Source organism: Aphelocoma coerulescens (assembly GCF_041296385.1).
Source record: "Aphelocoma coerulescens isolate FSJ_1873_10779 chromosome Z unlocalized genomic scaffold, UR_Acoe_1.0 ChrZ_unloc_scaf_1, whole genome shotgun sequence".
NCBI classification, from domain to species: Eukaryota; Metazoa; Chordata; class Aves; order Passeriformes; family Corvidae; genus Aphelocoma; species Aphelocoma coerulescens.
In genome coordinates, this window is record NW_027184086.1 from 771,412 (window position 1) to 796,186 (window position 24,775).

At 41.7% G+C, this 24,775-nt stretch overlaps 1 protein-coding gene across 1 annotated transcript in view; it reads right to left on the minus strand.

The window, feature by feature from the left end:
* Positions 1–5,889, minus strand: part of CAMK4 (calcium/calmodulin dependent protein kinase IV) — a 153,242-nt gene extending 147,353 nt beyond the window's left edge. The window contains exon 1 of the mRNA XM_069002582.1: positions 5,657–5,889. Coding sequence (XP_068858683.1) covers positions 5,657–5,829 — 173 coding nt within the window. The 5' untranslated portion in view covers positions 5,830–5,889. The remainder of the gene's footprint in view (positions 1–5,656) is intronic.
* Between the last annotated feature and the right edge of the window lie 18,886 nt (positions 5,890–24,775).

Below are 24,775 nucleotides of genomic sequence, written 5' to 3' on the forward strand. Positions count from 1 at the left end.
TAACTGGTGGTCTCTTAAAGTACGGCTATTTACTGTGTGAGCAAGCATTTAAACACCTCTTACTGGAAGAATTCTACCTATGAAACTGTATGCATTACAGTCCCTTACCCAACAGTGTGCACGCTTGGACACACAAAAAAAGACACAGTGGAATGAACACATAATGTGCTTCTGATACCACAGAACTCAGTAAATTTATCTGCCCAGAATCACGCAGGCTTATTCCACAATCACACACAGGAAAGTGCTTCCAATTGCACTTGAAAATACTTATTTGATTTCAGATGTTCTCTCTTCAGCAAGACTTGGACTTTGATGATCCTGGTAGATCCCTTCCAATTCAAGATATTCTATGATTCTCTCTGTAATATGCTAAAAGAATGACTTTGTTACATCTTACCTCTTGCAGACTAATGCAATGTTTTTGAAGCATGACAATTCTTGTATTAATACAAATTATATGATTATCACTCCTAAAACCAATCTGTGTAAAAAACTTTTTCAGCATTCTTAAGAGTACTTACTTCAAGAGCTATTCATTTTCTGTACTAGAAATATAATTTTTCAAATTAGAAAACACTATCAAAACCAGTGACATAAATGCATAGTGGCTGACAGAAAAAAAATCTTGAAAATCAAGAAATAACTGTTCTCTATCAAAACTTTTCATTATTAATAGCTCTTTTTTTAAGTACGAGAAAGCTTTTAAATTTACACAGAATGATCACCCACTCATTTCAGATATTATTTACAGAATGGTAAATTTTCTTTCACTGCTTTTTCAACACAGCTTTTTATTTCTGAATCAACCAGTTTTTGAACTGAACCAGACAAAACTGGGAAAAAAAATCACTCCCTGCATTCAGTAAAGAAATTTAGTTGTCAAAGCCTGGGCTATTCATGGCAAGTTCTGGTTTCTGGTACCCAAGTGAGAAATTTCATCCTGCCCTCTTTATCTATCTCCTATTTTCCTGCCTTAAAGCAAGGTCCAACCACAACATTCCCAAATGAGGCCTCAGACCCACCTCTTCAATAACCTTCCCTACAGGCAGGGACTGCCCAAGGGAAAATGCTTCCTGCTTGCCTGAAGGTATGAGGGTAAAAAGCAAGTTGCAGTTTGTGGCACAGGCAAATCTACACTGGCAGTTTCTACTCAAAGATAATTCTCATCCTGATTCCTCTAAGGACTCCACGCTCTCACATTCAGACAGCTAGGACCATGTGCTGTCTGTCAGTTGCACGCCTGCATCACTTGGGAAAATCCTCAGGTCCACTACAAAAAAAGTCACAAGCAAGTGAGCAAAAGTGCTATTGAAGGAGGGACAGACCTACTTTATATGCACCCTAAAGCACAATGAGCAAGTGATTTTCAAAATAAACAGGGCAAAGAGGCTGTAAAAACAAATTACTTTTGAGATGAACAGAAAAAGGAACCTTTTTTATTGAAGGGATGGAGGGCAAAATAATTGGCATGCTCTCAAAGCAAAAACTGTTTGAACTTCAAAGCATCAAGTGCAAAACCAATCCACTTCTATAAAATAATGCTTTTATCAGCTTGACAAAGAAGTTTTAGCTTTGTTAGCTTAAGTCAGCTAACAAAGGAGTTAGCTTATTTCATCTACTACTGCCATTACAAAAGTAGATGTTAGGATGACAGCTCTCATAAATAGGATTGACAGAGTAAGGCGTCATTCTGCACTCTGAAATCTTGAGTTCAAACCGTACATTGGATTTAAACTTTCTCTGTGCTAAAAGCTCAAGGACATAAACCACCTATGATTCAGCTCACACTGTCAGTCCAATCTAAGTTGCCAAGTATTGAGAGCCTCTCAGTCTCAGGTTGTCAGCAAGGACCACATAACTGAAAGACTGCCCATGCAGGAAAAGGTAACCTTGGAAGATTTATCATTCTTACAAGAAAAGAAAAGTGCCAGTAACTGCCCTGTTGGGTTTTGGTTCGGTTTTTGTTTGGGGTTTTTTTTAATTATTATTAATTTAACCTTTTAAGTTGAAAGAAAGCCCGGAGGATTTGATTGGAAACATTTTCATCTGCTTTTGACCACTTAATAGATTTGCAGTCTGCCTACAATAGTAACAGTAGACAGTTTCAACTCAGATAGTTATGTAGTTAGTTAGGCAAAAAGGGTGCATGGCAAGTAAAATGCCAACAAAGAAAATTTCCATTTTTTGTAATATTGCTGATTATCAAAAAAATCACTACTGAATTTCTTCTTCACTCAAACACCATATTTAGACCAACCCTGAATTCAGAAGCTCTGTCCAAAAGATACAGCAAGGGTTATATAAGGCTAACAAAAGGTTCTAGTCCTTAAGGAAACACAAGTTTAGAGTATAATATTTTCAACATCTTTTTCCAAGGGAGTGTGGAAAATAATCTTTTAAATTAAATACACTCAGAAGAAACTCTACAACTGATCAACTTTGCAACATGTAAAACAAAGACATTTTTTAAAACAAAACACAAAATTTCATGTTTACAGCATTTTGAGCCCCACTTATACACAAAAACCCTTGTAAAAAATGTACTAAGAGGAAAGTGAACTAATCGGGGCTTCAGTGGAACATAAAAGTAGAATAAAAGAATGAGAATAAAAGCCTGTATAGCCCAGAGTACTAACAGTGGCCAAACACAGATACCTCAAGAAGAATGTAAGAATAGAGCAAACTCCTGTCAACACTGTCAGAGAATACCCTCAAAGCTCTCAAAAACTTACAGTCCAGTAGTTAATATCTTCATGTTTAATCAGTCTTAATGGATTTCCTCCATGTAAACTTGCCTAGTTGCCCATTAATTCCATGTAAGCTTCTAGCATCCATAGTATCCAGTGGCCAGGACTTCCAGCACACCGTGCTAAAGTGGCCTTACCACCTGTCATTCATTTTTGACTGGATACCCCATTTTTTGACAGATAGCCCAAAGAGCCTGCATGAAAGAAATAAAACCAGCCAGCAAGTGCCCTAACAAGATGTTCCATCCATGCCACATGTGCCTCCAGATACCTCTCCTAACCTCACTACAGGTTTTACTAAGGACAGAAGACAACTAAATGGTTTCTTAATGGTTCCTCCTCCACACCCATTTTATTTATCCAAACTGAATTTCGTCTGCCATTTAAATGCCCCAACGGTAGAGTGAGGTCTTTCTGTAATTCTTCATAGGAAACACAATCTTTAAAACCCTTGACAATTACAAAGGCCAGCAAATATCACAGTTCAACCCCTTTATCTATGAGCATGTCGAGGAGCACAGACACCTGAACTGATCCCTGTGGAACTCCACTGTTTAAAAATGACTGTTGACTCCCACCTAAGCTTATAGGCATTTATCATTCTTCCTAGTACGATCTTCTCCCTCTTCTTCCATGACTCCTTAGTTAGTCATGCAAGAATTATGGAGTAAGACATCTTAGGGATCTGTCAGACATAGTTTGCACAAGGGGCACTCCTTCCAAAGCGAAATTCCCATATTTGGCCACAGCTCTCTAAATGCATGTCTTTGGAGTCTGCCAAAGGGCATCTTTCAATCCCTGTACTTGCTAAAGATAATTTAGGACAATGTTTTCCTCTGGTTATTTCAGTATGTTACTTTATTTACTGCATCTGAAGGGATCACATAGCCACATTATTCAGTGTCACCCAACACATTTTCACCACCACTAACCTAACTAAACAATGAATACTTCTTTTTGTAGACATACTCAAAACCATATCCAAAACTAAAAGTTTGGAGACAGAGTTACCAAGAGAAAACAATACACTATTATATTACACTTGAGAACCAAGAAGGATTGTTGGATCTTCCTTATAGATTTGTCAAGATACACCTATCAGAGGGGTTCTGAGACAATCATCAGCACTCTGGTTGTTGGCTCTGAAAATACCTCAAAGGTGGCCTTGGGACCTAAGGACCAAGATCTCATTGCCATACCCATTAGAGAAATTTTCTCACAAAGCATTTACCCCTCCAAGTTCTTCTGTCCCTTCTCTACCTCTTAATCATTGATTAAGATGACTGCTTTCTCCTATATTGTTTTTGCTTCTGTTTTAAGTAAATCTTATTTCCTAGCTCTACCCAGGAGCAGTGCAAACCTAAAGGCTCACATCTCTACACTACTCGGGTGTGGTTATCTTCCATATTCAAACCTTTTGTTAGTGTTTCAGCATTTACTCTCTCACCTTGCAAGGTAGAAAAAATCCATTGCGTCTCATCTTTACTCTAGTACTTTTACAACATTAACTCTTCCTACCAAAATCTGAAGATTTCACATGTTAGAAACCCTTCCTTGTGCAATAAACCCAAGATGTATCACCAATAGAGATTACACTTCAGTAAACCCCACAGTCACTATCACAAATGGTGGGAGGGTTCTAGACAGACCACAGAGTACTCATCCAGGTGACAGAGCTGGTATCAACTGTTGTAATTCACCAGGATTCTGCTTTGTTTCTTTTTTTTTTGTTAACTCTAGACCCAAAACCAACACAGCAACATTTCCTGCTTTACATTTTTATGCTTCTGCACAGGGGTACAGTGAAGTCAAGCATAAATGTGATAAGCATACATAAAACTATACCTATTTAAATCTGGCTAGGAATAGTAGCAACAGTGGGAAAAAAGTAGCAGCAGATGCTTAAGACCCAGGCAGCAAGCCAAGAATTATACTATATTGTATTTCTATCACCTTTCCTGCCCCTATCAGTTATGGTACAGGAAGCACAGGTATGCTTTGTAGCGATAACTTTCATTGCATGCCCTTTCTGAAAAAAGTATTCTACCAAGGCAACCATGTTATTATCTGCAAATTTCCCACATTCATTCAGGAGGTGTAATACTCTATCATTGGCAAAACTAACAATTGCTATTTGCTACCTAGTGACTTACACATTTAAGTCATATACTGTGAACCCTTTAAAAACACCGCAAATTTTCCCTTTTTTGGACACTATTTTCTATCTGCAAATTCAACATGAACTAACAAAGGCATTAGGAGGGCAAAAATTACGCGTTAGATATAGCATTTTAAACCAGACTTCAGTTTTTAAGAACCTGAAGACTTGGGACCCTTAAGTTGCTGGGCAGGAGCTTCACCAGGGCAGTAGTGCAAAATTAATGAATGAAGATGTAGCAGCTCACTCGCCTACACTGCACCTCGATGGGAAGACCCTGCTTGCAGAGGCCTATTCAGGGGCTCCTGTCTCGGGTCGGAGTTTTGTCAGCGCAGGGTGCCGGTAATGGAGAGAGCGGCGGAAGGTCTGGTATGAAGGGATGCTGCGAATGAGGTGGCGTTTCGGTGCTCCCGAAGTGATGCCCACCCTTCAGCCGAGACCGCACGGGGGCTGGTAGCACACAGGTACCATGACTAGAAGCCGCTCGCTCGCTCGTTCGGGCCAGCGTCCGCCGAGCGGACCGATGCCTCCTCCTAAAAATCATTCTCTTCCCCCGGGGATTTCTCGGCTTCGCTCCCGGGGAGCTGTGATTTTTCCTTCGAAATCCTGTCCCTCGTGAAAGCCCGCACGGTCTCCCGCTGCCGCTCACGCACACCAAAGTTTTGCCGCTCTCGCCATAGCGACGCGGGCAGGGACACCCGGCCCCGGCCGCCCCCCGCCCGCCCGGCCCGGCCCGGCGCCGCCTCACCGTCCCAGCTCGGACTCCAGCTCGAAGTAGTGAGCCAGGGTGTCCTTGTTGGAGCCATCGATCCAGTAGTCGGGCGCGGCGGAGCCGGGGCGGCTGGCGGCCGAGGAGCCGGAGGAGGAGGATGAGGAGGACGAGGAGGATGAGGATGAGGAGGGCATGGTGACTTTCAGCATGCCGGGACGCCTGCCGGGGGCTGTCCTCTTCTCCGCGCCGGCTGCAGAATGCAGAGCGGCAAGGCGGCGGCTACACCTCGCCTCCCTCCCTCTTTCTCTCCTTCCTTACTTATTTCCTTCCCTGCCTCGCTCTCCCCTCCCTCTCCCCTCCTCCTCCTCCCCCCCGCGCCGCGCTGGAGCGGCGGTGGCGGGTCCCCAGCCGGGCGGGGCGGCGGGGCGGGGCCAGGGCGGGGCCGCAGGAGCCGCCCCGGGTGGGGAGATGTACCTCCATCGCCCCCCGCCCCGCTCCATCAGCCGAGCCGAGCCGAGCGGCAGCTCCGCGCCTGCAGCGAGAAACCCCGGGGCCGGCCCGGGGCGGAGGGAGCGCTGCGAGTTCACCGGCACCGGGAGCGGGACACGGACCCGCCGGGGGACAACTGCACAGGAGGAGAAATCGCATCCCGATCCGCGGGCTGTGTGCGGCGGGGCCGGGCAGGATGCGCAGCCCGTAGCGAGGTGGGCGCCGGCCCGCCATGCCGCAGCGTTTTGCCAGTTCCCGAGCGGGAGTTCAGGAATTCTGCCGTGAATTTGGCGAGGAGGGTGTGGGGGCTGAGGCTGAACAAGGCAAACAGCAGTGGGAAAGAAAGAGACTGACAAATTCTGGAACATGACTATAAAAATCCCCAAAACACGGCTTCCCTTCCCACCAGAGAACTAAAAGAAGCCATAGAGAAATAAAACTGCTGTGCTGCAATGCCACTCTTTAACAGGTTATGAAATCTGCAGGTTATGAAATGCATGCGAATTATACTAAAGCACGCTATATCCCTGACTGCAAAATCCTTAGCCAGAAACCTCTATAGAAGGGTCGTTTCTATTGGTGTAGTGGCAAAATAAAACAGCAGCAGTTGTGTGTGCCTCGCATGCATAGTGTGCCAGATCAATCCCACTCACATCCTCTCTGTGCTGTTACACCCACTCACATTGCCATGCCAGCACAGGCAGGAGGTAAAATGGACCATGTGTAAACCTGTGCAGCAGAAGGGCCGAAGTATTGTCCTCTAATTTTCAACTGCAGTTCACTGGCCTGTTTTTTAAACATTGTATTTCTTGCTCAAATAAAGCAGAGTATCCTGTTCAGAATTGTATTAATTCAGGCGTATTGATGTTTTCCAAAATGATTTGTTTCCCCTCATAAACAAGTCTGTCTCTTACTGTTCCTTAACTTCCTTATTGTACCCAGATGGGGCAATTAATTTTAATTCTAAACCTCTTAATTTCTCAAAGACCTTAACAAAGAAATGCCTCTCTTTGCATAACCAGATAATAGAAGAAGTATCTCCTAAACCAGTCTTTGCTAGTAGTGGGAAAGGATAAAAGAGATAAATGAGATAGATAAAAGAGAGATAAAACCTTTTTGTCTCAAGATTACTTATTGTCATTATAGAATTAAAATGTAGATCCCAATTGTAATTTGAAATTTTATCATTTTCAAATTCATATTTGAAAGTCAGGAAAAAGTTACCCAAAGTCCTGATTTGAAAACCAAGTTCCATCCAAACCAGTTTGACAGAATCCAAATTTCTTTTGAGACAAACTTCATGCCCAGAGCACCCACAGTTACAGGGCTGAGATCAGCACCAGAACAGCAGGCAGGCAGCCTTTTCACTGTTGCTCATGTCCCCTTTCAATCCCCCAGCTCTCTATGTTTCTGCTGGTGCATGCAGAGCTTTTCTTCATATCTCTTTGGCTGATAGGTGACACTTTTCCACCTTATTTGTTAACAGAATCTCCTGGGAAAAGAAATAGTCACTGATTAAGACAATCACACACACACAATATATCAAATCAGCACACTTAGAAGAAAGTATTTTTCCACATCATATTTTTAGTCAAATATCTAACATATTCTGAAAGCCAAAGGACACATATAATTCTGTTCTGGAAGGTTTTTGTAAAAATTATTTTAGTAGCGTTATATTTATCCAGGTATCTGCAAACAAGGTCACATCTCTGACCATTTAGATATAGTTACCACGGGCCTTCAGCTACTCCTTGCTAAATGACATAGCACCAGTGGATTTTCTTTTTTGATTTTCTTTTTTTAAACTGGGTTATCTATATGAAAGGCATTTTACTTTCCTTGAAACTGTAACTCAAAAGTGAGCTGCATTGCACCGTGCTGGCAACCTTGTGCTTGAAAACTGACTGGACCTTGTTCTTCAGAAGATCCACATCCTTCAAAAATTAAAATCAGGATATCCAAATGTGTCCATGTGGAATTAAAGAAAGTCTTCAGGTTGCAGCAAAAAGACGTGTCTCAGTCTCCAGGTAACCACAGACAGCATTTCAAATGTGCTGTGCTCCACTCAGATCTATGTTAACCATGCGAAGATTCCAACTTTATTGGACATGAAACTAAAATACTAATAAATCTTCATTTATCAATTTGTGACACACTGCATATGAAATTTTATTACAGAGGTACAAAGATCGTAATTTTCCTGCCAAAAACCCCAGGTTAGAAACTCAAAGAAAAAAGGCAGGTCAAGGAGGAAGCAGTTTATATGAACAAAACATACATGCAAGAGAAGGCCAATCTTCTGCCTCCCTCCTGTCACCCATAAACTTAAACCCAAAAGCAGGAATGTAATCTGGTGTCTTGGTGGAGGTGTGGAATCAGTAATCTTTCTGCCCTCCTGGTTGCTGCAGTCCTGTTTTGTGAATGCTGTTGTCCTTTTGTACAGATATCACTGCATCAGGTATAAGCAGAACATATTTTAGAGGGCTAAATTAAAGGTAAGTACAGGAGAAGAACTTTTTAAACTTGACTTCTGAAATTTTCATACAATTCTAGCAGACAGACCTTGTGTAGGAACTCAAGAACAAACAAATTCTGTCCCCAATTTTGAATAAGTAGTTTCCAGTTTGTGGGCATCAGTTGAAAGAGCACCATGTTAGTCCCTTGAAACTTATGCCAGTATTTCTTCCTGGCCAAACTGCAGCAGCTTCCGAGTGAAGGTACAGTGTGTCCACACCTACTGTAATAGAGGCAGTGTTATCTATGAAAAGCAAACTGTCAGACACAATCCCCATTAAGGAATATTTCTCTCAAAATGGCTTTCATGTACTAGAGCTTCCTTCTTTACAAAGATGATTCAGTATAGATTCCAAATTTCCACCTGTGCTGTACCAGATGCTTCTCTGCTATAATTGTAATGCAGATTAAGTGTTCTGAAACAGAAGTTACTCAAAATGTGTCACTTATAAGTCAAAGAAGTTGAGATCAGGACAAATCCCAAAAGCTTTTACTTCCCTTCCCTGTCATTGATTTTCCCTGCTGAATTCAAAGCCTTGCATTTCATTTTATTTTCTGCAACATCTTTCATTTCCCACTCAGCTTCCAGTACCTCTGGATGACTATGTAAGCTTCCATGGATCCCTGTCAGTTGGAAATGCTAAAAACTTCTGCCAATTTCTTTGGGTTTTAATATTGTCGCGGGTTGGGTTTGTAACCGGGCAGAAACACCAATTTAGTGTAGTGGTTTGGTCTAAAATACTCATTACTGTTTATCTTCTGTGAGATAAGAATTAGGAGAAATGCAAAGCAGGCACCAACTTGAATGAATATAAAGAAGTTTATTAACAGACCTAAAAGAAGAAAAGAAAAAAAAAAAATTATACCACCTTTAGAACTCTCCTCCTCCCCCCACCTTCCTCCCTTCTCCCACTGACAATGTAAAGACAACCCTTAAGATGTTCAGTCTGTTTACCACTTCCATAATAACCTGGTTCAGTCCATTTAGAAAGAGAAGTCTCTTTTTGCTCGTGCTATGAAAACAGTATCACACCGAGACAGCCACCCACTTCCAAATATTGTTCAGTCCATTTAGGAAGAGGAGTCTCTCTGCTTGCGATGTGAGTCCCTTCCCCCGACTTGCAGCTTTTCCCGCAACTGCTTTCGAGGGTCCACTCTTGAAAGTTTTCTGGGGTACAATTTTAAGGTTGAGCTGTTCAGAAAAAAAACAGAGGCCCTTCTCCTTCCCTGGGAGCAAAGGGTCATCTTCATCTTTAAGACTATCTCTGGAAGCATCTCTAGGAATTGAGGTTTTTCTCCTTTCCTCTTTGGAGCAAAAGTCCTCATCTGGTTCATCTGGTTCATCTCTCTCTGTCCAAACTTCTCATGAAATTACAGCTGCGTCAGCATCTGCCTATCTCAGCGCAGGTGCTTCTGCTTATGAGTTGAACACTCCACCCCCCATATCTTCATGAAATTACAACAGGATACTCTGATATATCATAGCTTCACAACAGACTTTCAGCTTTAAGCATCTCCTCTCTCTCTTCCCTCAGGTTTTCAGCTCTTCACAGCAATAAAAGGGTTAATCTCACCTCGGCCTTGCAGCTGGAATGTGGCTTATCGCAGTTGGTCCCCTGACCTCTGCCGGACAGAGGTGCCGCTTTGCTGAATCTCGGCCGCAGTGGAGGGGGGGGGGGTTCCGAGCCGCTCCGGCTGCCCACGGCAAGGCAGTGGGGGGGGGTTCCATGGCTGGAACAGGCCCATGGCTCCAGGCTGGCCGTGGCCCGGCCCGGCCTGGCCCAAGCAGGGCCTGGCCGGGCCTGCTGGCCCCCGCACGGGGCCTGCAGCCACCTGTCCCAGCGCCGGAAACGAGAGAGAGCTTGGGGGGGAGTTTGTCTATTCTTAAGCGTGTATCACAGAGGCGGTCACAACTTTAAGTGGCTTAAAGAATTGTCCATATTCAAACTGGCCAGCTGATAGGTTCTATCAGGTCCCAGAGGAAGCTGTAAGCACCCCTTAGCAAGGATATCCCTTCCGGGACTATGCTTGCTAACCTATGACAAATATGTATAGGAAGCATTATTACTTGTATTCAACAAGTTCATCATAGTCTTTTATTATCATCTTTCATGCTGTTTTATGTGTAAATCTAAGTCTACTTAAAGATTTACAGAGCTGCTGGGTAAAGATGGACACTTTCATCAGCTGTGTATGTGAAGAGTTTAAATCAGGTGACGAGGATGAACACAGTGCTGGGAGAGGCTAGCAGAATAGTGATGTTGGGGAAGAAGTGTCTTTATGTAAGAAACAAAGAGGAACAGGGCGACCCTTTGTAGAGTGACAATAGAAGTAAAGGAGAGTAACAATGTGCCCTTTACCGCAAACCCTGCTCACAGGTCAAGACCATTTTTTTTGCCAGAGACTGGGAAAAGCAAACATGTAAATGGGGATAAAAGAAGTGATCTCTTGAAGATAAACTGTTAGAAAACATTGTGATTCATCTATTCCTGAACCACATCATGTGGGCTGCGGGTATCAATAGGGTCATTTTATAGTCATTGCGGGAAGATACACAGAACAGTTATCTTTGCACCATAGTCACTTATCTTTCCTGTCCCTCTTTAAGTGATTCAATAAATCATTTGATTTCTAGAATGTAGGAGGATACTTGAAGCATTCCCTTTCATTTTGCACGATCAAACAGCATTGGTTCACAAAAAAATATAAAGCTGGTCCACAAGTCTATGAGTCATTAAACCCAAATAAACCACCCCCTTGAGGACAAGCTTCACAAACCAGAAGTCACCTGGTAGGACCCACAGAAGTCACACATAACTCTTCCTGAGTTAAGCTAACTTTGCTCTAAGCCCTGCTCAAACAAAATCCAGCTGGAGGTCCTCTGCCATTATTAGTAGCGCAATAAATTTCTCCAGGATATAGTGCTTCCTTGTTTCTAAGGCAGAACATTTCTTCCCCCTCAAATGCTATTATGTAGTTTAAATATGCAGTTTAAACTCCCTCCATCGCAGGGGAAAAGAACACCCTCCTCACACCACCCCCCGTGCCCCCCAAAAAAAGCAACCCATAAAGTGAATTCTAAAATGTACAAGTAAGAGTACAAACTTTATGCCAGGTTTAAGGTGATGCCAGACTTTCAACACTTCCAACAGAAAGTTGAAATAAAATATTAGGAAAACAGACATGAAGAGTCCTAGTCACAGGCAAACACTCTTAAAACAAAAGCTGACAATGTTAATATAGTTTCTTTCAAGAAAGAAAATAATTTCATCTGTGTTTTGGGATTTGGAAAAAGAAATCTGCATACAGGAAATTGTATGAAAACTGTAAGAGGAAGGGAAAGTTAGCATTTTCTGAGAAATGGTCATTTATATGAAGAGACTTCACTTTCCCAGAGTAGGCTGGAGTCCAACCTCATTTCAGTAGTAAACCAGTCATTTCTCAGGAAGGTTAGAGGGAGGTTTAAGCATTCGCATTAGTCTGTGTGGATGGGCAATGAATTGAAGAAATAAAAACCCGCCATACTTAAGGCTTTTTTCTATTTCCTGAATGTATGTTTTTCCTGGCAACAAAGAAAACATTAAGGAATAATCTGAAGGGGAACAGCCGCCACTCACTTCATTTTAAAAGTTACTCAGTGGCTATGCATGTCCTTTTGTGAGTAAACCCAGTTAAAAATTCAGCAGACCTCTCAGTGTTACATTGCCCAGCAGAGAGAAGCAGTCTAAGCTCTTTGCTTGGATTTCCCATATAAATATATGCAGATTCAGCAATGAAAGATTTCTTATACAGATGTAAAGCAAACTCTCCATTACCAGCACCTCAACACCTTATCTAGCAGTAAAGTGAGTTCAGTAGCTAGTCCATTACCAAGAAGTTAATAGCCATGGTTACAATCAAAGAGAATTCAAGGTCTATTCCTACTGCTGTTCCAAAAGGCAGCTAAGTTACTAGCTAGACTGGGTAGTAATTCTTGCCTTTCCAGTTGTCTTATTCTGTGACCTCCCCTTGCCCAAACAAAATAAATAAAACCCTGCTGTGTTGTGAAAATCAATTAAGGCCATCAGTTCTGACTGCTGCAATCCATTATGGAACAGACCTTCTTTGTTTTACTCATTTGCCTCATATTTGAGTGGCTATAAATTAAGAGGGCTGTTAACTGTAGTGCAGTTGTGACTGGGTTTCTTGTGACTTGAGTGCTAGTGACAACAGTGGGAAACACAAACAGTTTGTACCCAGGGCATAGTACAGAAAAGAAAAAAGATATCCTAATTTACTTCAGTGATTTCTGATTGGATTGCTTCCAGTTCTGTAAATTCAGGAAAATTGCAGCTTTTATGAGACAGGAAATGGCTGTAGTTTGTTGATATTGTTTTGTACATCTTTCTGATTAAACATCCAGATATGGTCTTGTTCAATTGCAATCTAATCTGTTTGGGTGCCCTGGCTGATATCGATAGTAACAGTCTTGCTGTGTTAGCTAAAGGGGTTCTAGAAAAGACCTAACTTAGGAAAAAAAAATCCAGATATTACAACAAAATTCAATTCAAAAGTAAAGGTTAACTATTCAGTTATGTGTTTCGGTCCAGTACTAGACTGCACCATTGGTCTTCATGAGTGCTATCATTTCAAGAGACAGGTCTGATGCTTTTGTTGAGGGATCTCAAAATGAGACAGCAGTCATGGGGAAATACTTATGCAGAAATTCCAAAGTAGTGAAAATGTCTGCACTTGAGTATTTCAGGGAATAATTGCTCCATTTACTCCCCTCTAGACTGAACATCTATGTTTTGGGGTTTTTGGTCTTTTACAGAACCCTTACTTCTTTGGATCCATGTGGCCCTACTACCACTAACAATATTTCTCTGACACACATTGACCACAGACACAGCAGAAGGGCATCTGTGCCCCAGGAAGCAATGTTTATAAGCTTATCTGTGCACAAATGTACAAGAGAGGAGAGAGAAAACACAAATTCAATCTCACTTTGTCTCACCTAGATCTGGTGCCTATTTCAGGCCTGCATGAGGTTGCCTCCACTCAGACATAAAGCTCTCACCTAACTGCTCCACTCTCCAACAGTTCTTGTATAAAAGCCCTGGGGCTCCAGGATAAAACTTTCCTCACTTTCTCCATTTATTTTCTGTATTTTTTCCATTTTTGGTTCTTGAAAATTCATTGCAACTAATTTAACTTTCAGGGACAAAGAAGAGTTTACTGTTACGTAAAAGGAGGCCTTTCAGCAGCTCTTCTACTCTCTGATAACCATCCACATAAAGATTTTTACCCTGTATTTATTACAGTTCGAAAGTAATTACTGTAATGGAAGGGTGTACAGAGGGATACCTTACACTAAGCTGCTGATGAAATGCAAAGTCCTACCAATTATTCAGCAACTCAGTATCATTAAACCCTCTGATAGAAGTGCAGGCATATGTACCTATAGCATAGATAATTTCTGCAGTTTTCATAAAAAACTTGCAGACATTGGAAATATCCTAAATTCACTCATGGCTCAAGATCATACAAGATTATACTTTCATACAAAATATGCTACATCTTGTAAAACAAAAAAATCTGAATCCCTCAAAGGCAAAACTGAAGTTAGTATTTCCAAGTCACAGCACTGCAATTTCTTCTCTACATGATATATGTATATATTCATACATGTTACACCAATAAAATTGGGCATTTCCAAGCATAAGATACGAGTTTTATTTGCACTTTAAGAAAATCAGCTGCAGTTCAAGTTGTTTAAATTCTTGCTTAGCTAATTTTTTTAAATCTGTACCATTCATTAATTATAGTGGTGGGAATTAACAATGATGATCCCATTTTTAGACTGAACAAATGTATTATTCTATTACTATACTCATCCCTTCAACTACTGTTTTTCCAATTAAAGTTGAACAAGATTAAATGCAGAAAAGCACCCTGGTAGAATTTCCAGTAAAGTGAGTTGGATACTATGTGTAGAGATGATATTTGAGAGTCTCCACCTGTGTGTTCCATTATGACCCCTGCCAGTGTGGTGTTTTGACCCTGGATGGAATGCCAGGTGCCCACCCAAGCTGCTCTGTCGCCGCCTTCATCAGCTGGGCAGGGGAAAGAAAATACAAGCAAAAGCGCTTGGGACAAGATAAGGGCAGGAAGTGGTCATTCAACAGTTGCCATCAAAGGCAAAACAGATTCCGCTTAGATCACCTTCCCTCCAACTTCTCCCTTCTCAACTTTACCCCCAGTTTTCTCTGTCTCCTCCACACCAGCCCTGAGGAGGATGAGAAGTGGGGGCTGTGGTCAGTTCATGGCATGTCTCTGCCACTCCTTCCTCCTCAGGGGCAGGGCTCCACACACTCTTTCCCTGCTGTCTCAGTTTTGAAAGACAGGTGTCTGCTAAGGAAGGCAGAAGCCTCCCTTGAAGTGGCAGATATAACCCTTTCCCTCTGAGTTATTATAATTTTGAAATCAAGGGCCTTTAGGCAAAGATGTGGGAAATAGGAGTAACAGTTCTTTACTATTATATATATAACCAGTCAAACAAACAGCAATAACTGCGGCAGTAACAGCAGACAGAAGCCTTTCCCCTCGGGTGCAGTTCCGCTCGCAGCCGGCAGGGGCGCTGGCGGCTCCCGGTGAGCGGGGCGGGTGCGATGGTTCCCCCGCGGCTGCAGGGGGCGCTCCGGAGCGAGCTCGGGGAGCACGCGGCAATGGCGCCCTGGGGTCCCGGGAAGGGATGGGACAAAGGCTCCACAAACCCCTGGGCAGCCGATCCCGGTGTCCGGCCGGACCCTTGGGAACAGCAGGCTGGAACGGCAGGCTGGAGCGGCAGGGACAAACACAAATCCCGGGTGGCAGAAGAGATGTATCCAAAAGGGGAACCCCCCGGGGCTCCAGGCAGGCAGGGTGAGCACGGCTACAACGCAGCGAAGGCTCGAAGCAGCAGCGGGGCAGGGCGGCCACAGCCCAGCCTCCAGCAGGGCAGGGAAAGCAGCCCTGGGATCCCGGCGTTGTTTCCAGCAGAAAGAAAGATGGCCGAAAACGGGAACCAGCAGCTCCTTTCTCTGCAGCTTCTCTCTCTGGGTGCTGAGAGCGAACTGAACTCACACCCAAGTGAAAACAAAAGCCTGGCCAGGCCCTTTTTTCTTCTCTTAAGTACGGCCATTTATCTCCTAGCAACATGCATATGGGAAAAAATTCCTTTAACAGAAAAAAAAACTAGGACTAAACTAAAACCCCAACACCTGCTCCGGCATGGGGTCCCTTCCCACGTGAGACAGCTCCTCCTGAATTTTTCCAACCTGAGTCCCTTCCATGGACTGCAGTTCTTCACAAACTGCTCCAGTCTGAGTCCCTTCCTTGGGGTGCAATCCTTCAGGAACTCACTGCCCCAGTGTAGGGCCCCCAGGAGGCCACAAAATCCTGCCAGAAGTTTGCTCCAGCACAGGCTTCCCATGGAGTCACAGCCTCTTTTGCACACATCCACCTGCTTCAGTTTGAGGTCTCCATGGGCTGCAGGTGGATCTTGGATGCACCTTGGACCTCCATGGGCTGCAGGGGCACAGCTGCCTCACCACGGGCTGCACCATGGGCTGCAGGTGAATCTGTGTCTGTGCCTGGAGCTCCTCCTGCCCCTCCTTCTCCACTGACCTTGGTGCCTGTAGGGCTGTTTATCTCACATATTCTCACTCCTCTCCTTGGACTCCTGTCGCTGTTGTGCAGATGTTTTTTTTTTCTCTCAGTTCTTAGCAATGCTATGCCAGAGGTGCTACTTCTTACTCAGCCAGCAGTAAGTCTGTCTTTAAACAGGCTGGGATTGATTCCATCACCCTCCTCTCCACCAAAACCCTGCCATGCAAACCCAGTTCAGTTAATCTGAAGCAAAGCAAAATGTAGAACAGTTCCATTGCTTATGTAAATAGTTCCTCTTGTTTATTTCTCACACAGTAGTTTGGTACTGTAAATACACTTACCATTGTTTAGACCCTTGATTTATGAAGTGTACCTAAAAACTTTGGCAACATCTGACTAGTATAAATCACCTTGCAAAGACTCATAAATTCCTCTTGTTGACAATAAAATTTTACACAATTTTAAGGACATCCTGATTTCCTCAAGTAGTATTACATACCTCTTTTTTTAAAATCTGAACTGAAATGCAATCAGTGAAATATTGAACAATTATTTCAGTGAAAAATTCTTCACTAAATCAAATGCTATGATCATAGCTCAGTATAGTGTTCAAATGAATCTGTCCATTTTTTGCTTATATTCAGAATATATTAAAACAAATCCTACCCTGCTTTGGACCAGTCTTCACAGTAAAGCTAAGTTCACTGAGAGGATATAAATAATCCTTCAGCCTTCACAAGAGTAAATGACAAGGTAGGTATATGTAAAAACACATATATAATTTGAATGCTGATCTGCACATAATTACTGTAGATGTACAGAAAGGCTTTGCACTAGAAAACAATACCTCCTACTTCCATAGAACTCTTGTGTAGGATGGCAATATTAAAATCACTAACCAGTATAAGGAAACAAACAAACTGAAGCATTAAGCACTCTCCAAGCTGTATGTTCCTCACACCTTCTGTCTCTTGGAGGCTTTTGACACCTTTTTTTTTGGTCCAGTTAAAGGTTGAACAATTATTTGTATGATTTTAATAATAGATCAGAAACTAACATTGGTTTATACTTACAAAGTGCCAATGATCTCTAAGCCTATTAGCAGGTGGAAGTAAAAGAAATATCTGGTCAGACACGTTGTAGAAAGTTTGTCACCAGTCCTCCTTCAGGGTCGACAGTTTGACCCTGGTTTGGAAAGTGAGGGGGTTTTTGCACCACCAGATTAAATGCTACGTCTGTCTGTTAGCCAGATAATCTTGCCTTCTACACAAGACTTACATAAAATAATCACACAAAACTGCTTTCATTTTACTTGCCATCTTCACATTTTCCTAGGATTTTTAGCAGATACTGTTACAAAATGTCAGCAGTTACATAGATAAGCTCTTAACTCACATGGGGAAGGCAATGTGAACTAGCAAAGTGAACTGAGGAATAGCAGCTCATTACATTTTGCTGACTGCATTTGGAAAGAAGTGCCTTCAATCTGAAATGAGAGAAAATGAGAAAGAGTCTCTCTGCTCCTCACCAGAGTGAAGACTTTTGTGTGTGTTTCATCTTTGGCTCTGCAAGAGACTCCCTGTTTGGTTGGCCAAATCCCACACAAACTTATTTAAGGCAACTTACAATCAGTATTTTTGGGTCTTGCAGTAAAAGGCAAGTGACTTACTTAAAGTAAACAAAATACTTCATCAGATTCAGTTTGGGTTAACATTTTCAATAGGACTTTTAAAACAATAAAAATCAGTCTTTAAGCAGAATATTTAACTTCAAAAGTACCTATAGAAAACATTTGATTTCTTCCAGAGTTCTGTGGGTTTTCTTCATACAAAGTTATTTACTGAGTCTAGCTCTGAGCACACTGGATTCCTATTGAGCTTTTCTTTTTTTTCCTTTGGAGAAGGTATTAGTTAAAAAAGTCCCCAGTCTATGACAGAGAAGCAGCAGCAGCACAGACTCCACCACCACCACCACCACCACAAAAAATGGCCACCCAAACAAAATCAAAATCCCAAACTCCTTAGTTGTTAACAATGTAAAGCCTAAGAGACATGAAAGTGAAGAACCACCTGTTTGGTACATTTATCTTGGCTATGGCTTTTCGCATTTTTCATAGTCATGCAGCTTAGCATGGCAAAACACTCCATGCTTTTGTGTAGCATTCGAAGCCATTTTCATGGGTAATTCTTTCTTGCTGGGATATCAGCAGGAAAACCATTTAGCAGGTCATGATAAGAGAGACCAAGAAAGCCTGCATCAGCCACTGCAACATTCAAATGAGTGGAAATAATAAAAAGCACGAGGGTAAGTGCTCCAAAGGTGTGAAGATTTTCCAGGAGTGATGACACCTAGAGTTTAAGGGCAACACAGACAATTTAGCACCTTGTCATAGAATCACAGAATAGTCATGAGAAAAGCTGAGTGAAGTGGATGCCGTAGCATCACCATAAATACCACATCCCCAAATATTATTTTTCTCAATAAACTAACAGCTATTAAGCAGGAGACTGATAAAATACCTTGGAAGCTACATGGGTCATCTTGTTCTGTAACTCTGCCCCTAAAACTGTACAATATTTCTGAGCCAAACTTTGCAGTTCTTAGAGAAGAACAAGGTGTCTGACACCAATGAGAGCCACTGCTCTCAGAATTCAACATTTAAGTTGTATATTACTCCTTGTACTAATATTCAGCAGTCTCACCTGTGACCTGATGCTCTGCCAGAGGAAAAACAGTTTCCTAGTTAAAAACTTAAAGATAAAAGCAAGACAGCAGTTCAAGGTTTGACCAAGACATATTTACCATTTTTAGGCACAGTAATGAAGAAAGCATAACTGCCAGTATAACTAATCCTAATAACTTCTGCCTGTATCCTCATGTATTGTGTGCAGTTTTTTCATCAAAAAAAATTTCTTCAGTACCCAGCCTGCATTTTGACTAACTGCATGACATGGAATAGGGATCCTAGAAAACTAATAAAATTAAGTTAACTTGGAGGCCACATGAGTCATCTTGCTAGAGGTGAAAATTAGACATATAGAATACTGAAATTCAGGGTATCCTTGACTTTACAGCAACTCAGTTGTATACAGGATGCTTTTTTCAAACCTACAAACTTCAATCTAAGCTACAAAGCACAGAATTTTTATATGAGAGGCCCTATGATGTGTGCAAAATATTTAAACCAAACAATGAATCCAGGTCTGATGAAAAACAGATCACTGAGAGGTTGTCTTTATTCTGCATGTAACTGGACCATGTCAATAAGCAATTTTCAGATAAAGTTTTAAAATGCATGTTGCATTTAATAGCAGCTTCTTTTAAAGGATCTCATCTTCCTGCTCTTTCTGTTTGGATAGGTGAATCCTCAGTGACTTGGTCAAGAAACACAGCATTTTTGTAGAGCAACATGTTAGTTTACACACCTACAATGACACACTTCTGCAGAATTCTAATATTGTTATTAAATCTTGGTAAACACAACAATAAAAAAAAACCCCAACAAACACCAAGGCCAGCTCTTGATTTAACACCACTTAAGGGAGTGCTTCTCCTCTAGAAATCAACTCATCACATATGTATTTTCAAGGATACAGGTTATACCACTGATACTAAACTAGTGGTAGATCTTCAGAGCAAAACCCTTCTCTTTTTTCTCCCACTGAACCAGAGAATCACTCCTGCAGCAACAGTATAAATTTTCTACTAAAATGATGCATCTAGAAATAGACTCTGGCAAAGGCTGCAAATAAGAGAAAAGCAGAATGAAGGTATGACAGCCAGACTAGCAACACAGAACAAAGAGCACTTTTTAAACATCCTATGTTCAATGTGTTCCTGTGACGAATTAGAGGCAGGCAAGCAGGAGGCTGAATGCCTGGTCCCACTCACATCAGTGGGATTGGTTGCCATGGACTTACGCACTTACATGTGTGGATGGTGTACACAGAGGCCATGCCAGACTCATAAGCACAGGCACATGTGACCAGCTCTTGTAAACAAGCTTATCTGCTTTCAGCCTGGCCAGAGCAGCACAGGAGGCTGTGCTGATCTGCTCAAACAACAAGAATTGGTTTCTGGTGAATTTGGACCATGACCCAATATATGGGACTCTGGGAGTGCACTCTGGGCTCTCAGATCCCCTCCCTTGTGGTCACAGGTAATTTTGTCATGAACTATTCTTCCCAGAAATGTGTCTTTAAAGTCTTTAGTGCAGGAGTAGGCAATCAGGTGCTTCAGTTCCTCCCAGCTGATTACAGCTGTAATCAGCAGGTACCACACCAAGAGTAGGGCAGGTTCTCCTCTTTTCAGCTCCAGCTCACTTACACTGCGTTCTCATCCTGGAAAAGAGGCTCTTACTCTAGATCTAGGATCTTTATTAAGCAAGGCATGAAAAATGGGCTTCAATTAATGTCATAGATTTTACTGGAAAATAAGCCCACATGTACATCTCGCTGAACCAAGTAAAAATCTAAGTGGATTGGTGAATACAAGCTTAGGTTGTAGCCTCATCAGCAAAAATTTTAAATTTTGAAGAAACAGCCTTAGTTCCATGCTACTGGACCATCTAAACTTTCCTGCCAACTTCCTAAAAAATGCACATTGTTTAAAATCGCAGCTACACAAACTACAAACTTTTCTCGTAGACTACAGAAAGTGTCATCCCCAACCAGCAGTCTCTATCGTATTTTCTTAGGTTAAAAGAAAGGGCAAAGGATCAGATATGTGGATATTTTTTAAAAAAGCCCCAGAGCCAAGAAAAGAAGAAGGCTGTCTGCCTATCTGTCTGTAGGTATTACAATTTTCTGCCACAATCATGTTTGCATACTGAATTCTTTTAAAATGCTGATTTTAAATGGAAAGCACTGTCAACACTTAAAGAGGATCACAGCAGCAAGAGCTCATACAAATTTCAGAGAAGAAAGACCCCAGGGACTGGCTCTGCAACTTATGGTATGCTTGCTAGAGAGATGTTCCCCATGACAAGAATTAATTACTTCATAGTAGTCTAATGTATTAAAATGATCTATGAACTATCAGCATAGAAATGATCTATGAACTATCAGCATACTTTATGCACTTGGAAGTAAAGGGAGGTTTGATTTTTCCATGAAAAGAATAACCAGGTGGCAAACAAAAAGCTGCTTCTAAGAGCTGAATCATTTATATTTACTATTGAAAATAAGGATCCCCCTGCAGCAGTGCCAAATTTAGTGTGGTGTATCCAGAACATGCTGACTACATTATAATTTAGGAGACTACTTCTCTGCAGAATAAATAGGTACAAATAGGAAATTGGCTGAGGAGGCACAAGGAGCAGGCCATTGCAAGTAATGGAAAGCAACTAACGCTGGCAGAGGGAAGGAGAACTTTTTTGGTGGAGGATGGAGAGGCTGCGTATGGACACAGGTGCTGAGGCTGCTGTGATGATCCATAGGACAGGAGGGAAATATTGACCAGGGACCTCATTTGTGAAACCAAACAGACACTATTTGGTCAACAGACAAAATTTAAGCTTTCTGGGCATCAGTGGCTCCAGACAACTTCCAGTGGTTGTGACTATGTTCCCCATGCCAACTCTTCCCCACTTTCTCTCAAAGTTCTTACAATATATCCAAAAATGTTATAACCAGAACGCAAACTAGAAGATGAAAGCAGAAGGATACTAAGGAATATATGTGAGTTACAAAATTATCCTCTAGTGGCATCTCATTTTCTCATTAAATGGTAGGTCAAAACTATCTGTTGCCCTCTGGCAGCATAAGGAGAGTATCGCTAGCTAGATGCTATCAACATGTGCTTTCCCTGCTCCCCATTCCCCCATCCACAATTTCCTGATTAAATTATCACATATGTTTTATCACTAAAATATGGAAATCTTCACGGAATTTACATTTTTGCATCTCAAGACTTCTTAACTTCCTGAAAAACTGTTGTACTCACAGTTAGTGCTCACATCATTGCTATTACCAATATAGCACATGCTCCTTCTGTAACAGCATTAACTGGCTGGGAATTTTATTCCCAGCAGGCATCAAATAATTTACCACATGAAATCACACAAAAAAATTATTTAAGACCATGAGAGAGCAGACTTGCTGAAAATGTCTCCTAGCCTAAAAAAGATAAAGACAGAGGACAGTGTGAGTTAATATGGCTGCAAATCTTTGCTGCCTTGCAGCTGGTGAAGTCTCTTCATTTGAAGATACAAAGTAAAATCTTAAAGGTGATGCTCTCCTCCAGTTTAAAAAATATCCTGGACAGATTATAATCTGTGAACACCTAACAAGAATCAGCTAACATACTGCAGACAGCATGTAGAGCATTTATGGTTAAAAAAAAAAAATAAGGAAAACTTAGCATCTTGAATGCAAAAATGAAGAAAAAAAAAATCAGCATTTGTTCTATAAATCTGAAGAGCCTTCACTTGCTGAGGTGTGCCCACCTCTCCTCCCTCTGCTATCTCCTATTGTAATGAATGCATTCAGTATCACAGATGAAGCCTGTTGTCCAGGTCCAGTAAAACCTACATCAGATTTCCCTTTTCTTTCTCAGACAGTATCTCTGCAATGGTGAAATCATTAACTTCTATGAGGAAATCCAATTCCTTCACATAGCTAGAAAGGATAATAAAAATATCATTATTAAAACATGATGATGCTTACCACAGAGGAAGAATGTCTGGGCTTTTTCAAGACTAGTAATTGCTCCTAAACAGACTCCACCAAAATACATGAATTTTGCCCCTGAGGCTCTGCTGGGCTGGAGGTACTAAAGGTAAGGACGCTGCACAGGGACAGAGTGCTGAGAGTAAATATTCAGGAACTTGATTTTCAAGTCATCGCCAAACTCAAAAATACTTTTTTCTGCCTCTGAGTCCAGAGCCCATGACCACACTCCTCACACATCTCACTCACCACAAGGATGAAAAGTGCCCCATTCAATAGAAGGGGCTGACCACCAACACTCCATTGTTACATCTTTGTAGAATTTCAACATTCTTTTATGTTATTCCCACATGCATGGGATAGATGACAGTCTTTTAACTGCCTGCCATCAGAAGATTATTTCCCTGTCCATAATTCAGAAGGCCAAACATGAAAATTGTTCAGGAATCTTAATATGACTAAATTTGACACTTGTGATCAAGAGGCGCCAATATAAATTTACAAAAAACCATGTGCTTGTCTGGTTTGAGTCAGGTCCAGTGAGCTTTCCACCAGTTCCTGTAACAGACATCGCTGGGAAACATTTTTCTTTCTGACACACTCAATCTTTAACAATCTAGGTTACTGGGAAAAGAATGAGCCTTGGAAGGCATCCAAACTACTCAATCATTCTGGCAGTGATGGAAGGCCAACTGCAGGAAAGGTTTTGCAAGAGCTAAACGTAACTGTTCTAACAAGACATGTATAAGCACAGTATGACACTCTGGCACAAAGCAGGCCACAACCTTTATGTGCCTAAGTATTACTTGCATATTGAGAAGGATATTTCCTTCTAGTCTGCCACTTTTTTTTTTTGCTCATTTTTTTAAAAAAATCCCTTGAATTCCTGGTAACAGTGACACACTGAGCATTGATTCATTGACGAAGGATTCAGGAATACATTACTGATTTATTTAAGGCACCGAGAGATGGTGACAGGTCTGAGAAAAGAACTAATATCTTTCTGCTCTAGTTTTGCATGGCACACAAGAAAACTCTGCTTTTCTGCAACCCCAGTCCTAACTGCAAGCTTTTACCTTTTTCAACTTTGTTCCTTCTTGTAATCCTCCTAGTGTATTTGTCCTTACAGAAGTGGAACTGATCATGGGAATTAGAAAGACTTCAGGCAGCTTAAGCCACTAAACAGATAAATAGATAAGATGAGCAGCCTGAAGAGCCACTGAGAACAAGTACCCTTAATGGGAACAAATACAGGCAAACAATACGCTGTAATTTCCATTAGCTCTGGGTCAGCACAGAACGGAGCATAATAAATGTCACATATAATTTATCAATGCCCAGCATTCACTTTACAGTGAACTTTACTTGAACATTAACACAGAATATACTTTCTGAAGTTTGTACAGAGCCTCAGAAAAGTTACTGAGTCTGCAAATAATGTAAGAGATCCCATTAAATTATATAAACATTTAAATGTGTGTGCAAAACAGAGAACACAATAAACTACTCATATTCTCAGCAATTTTGCTGCCTGTTTAAGTGTTAAACACCAGGTCATGCTTTTGCAACAGAGATGCTCCACAATGACAATCCAAAGCCAAACACACTTCACCAGCTGCCAACTCACCCTATACAATGAGGGAGAGGAAGAGTGCTTTGACCATGACATCACAGATGAGGCTGTTCATTTACTGCTAATGGATCCATACATTGAAAAGAACAAGCAAAAGTACACTCTCTGCATTTCAGAGGGTCAGCATAACCTGAAGACCTGTCCTCCTGTGCCCAGATCTCATCTCTGTTTAACATAAAATTTCCAAGGGAAAACAATGTTATTGTGAAATTCCTTCCC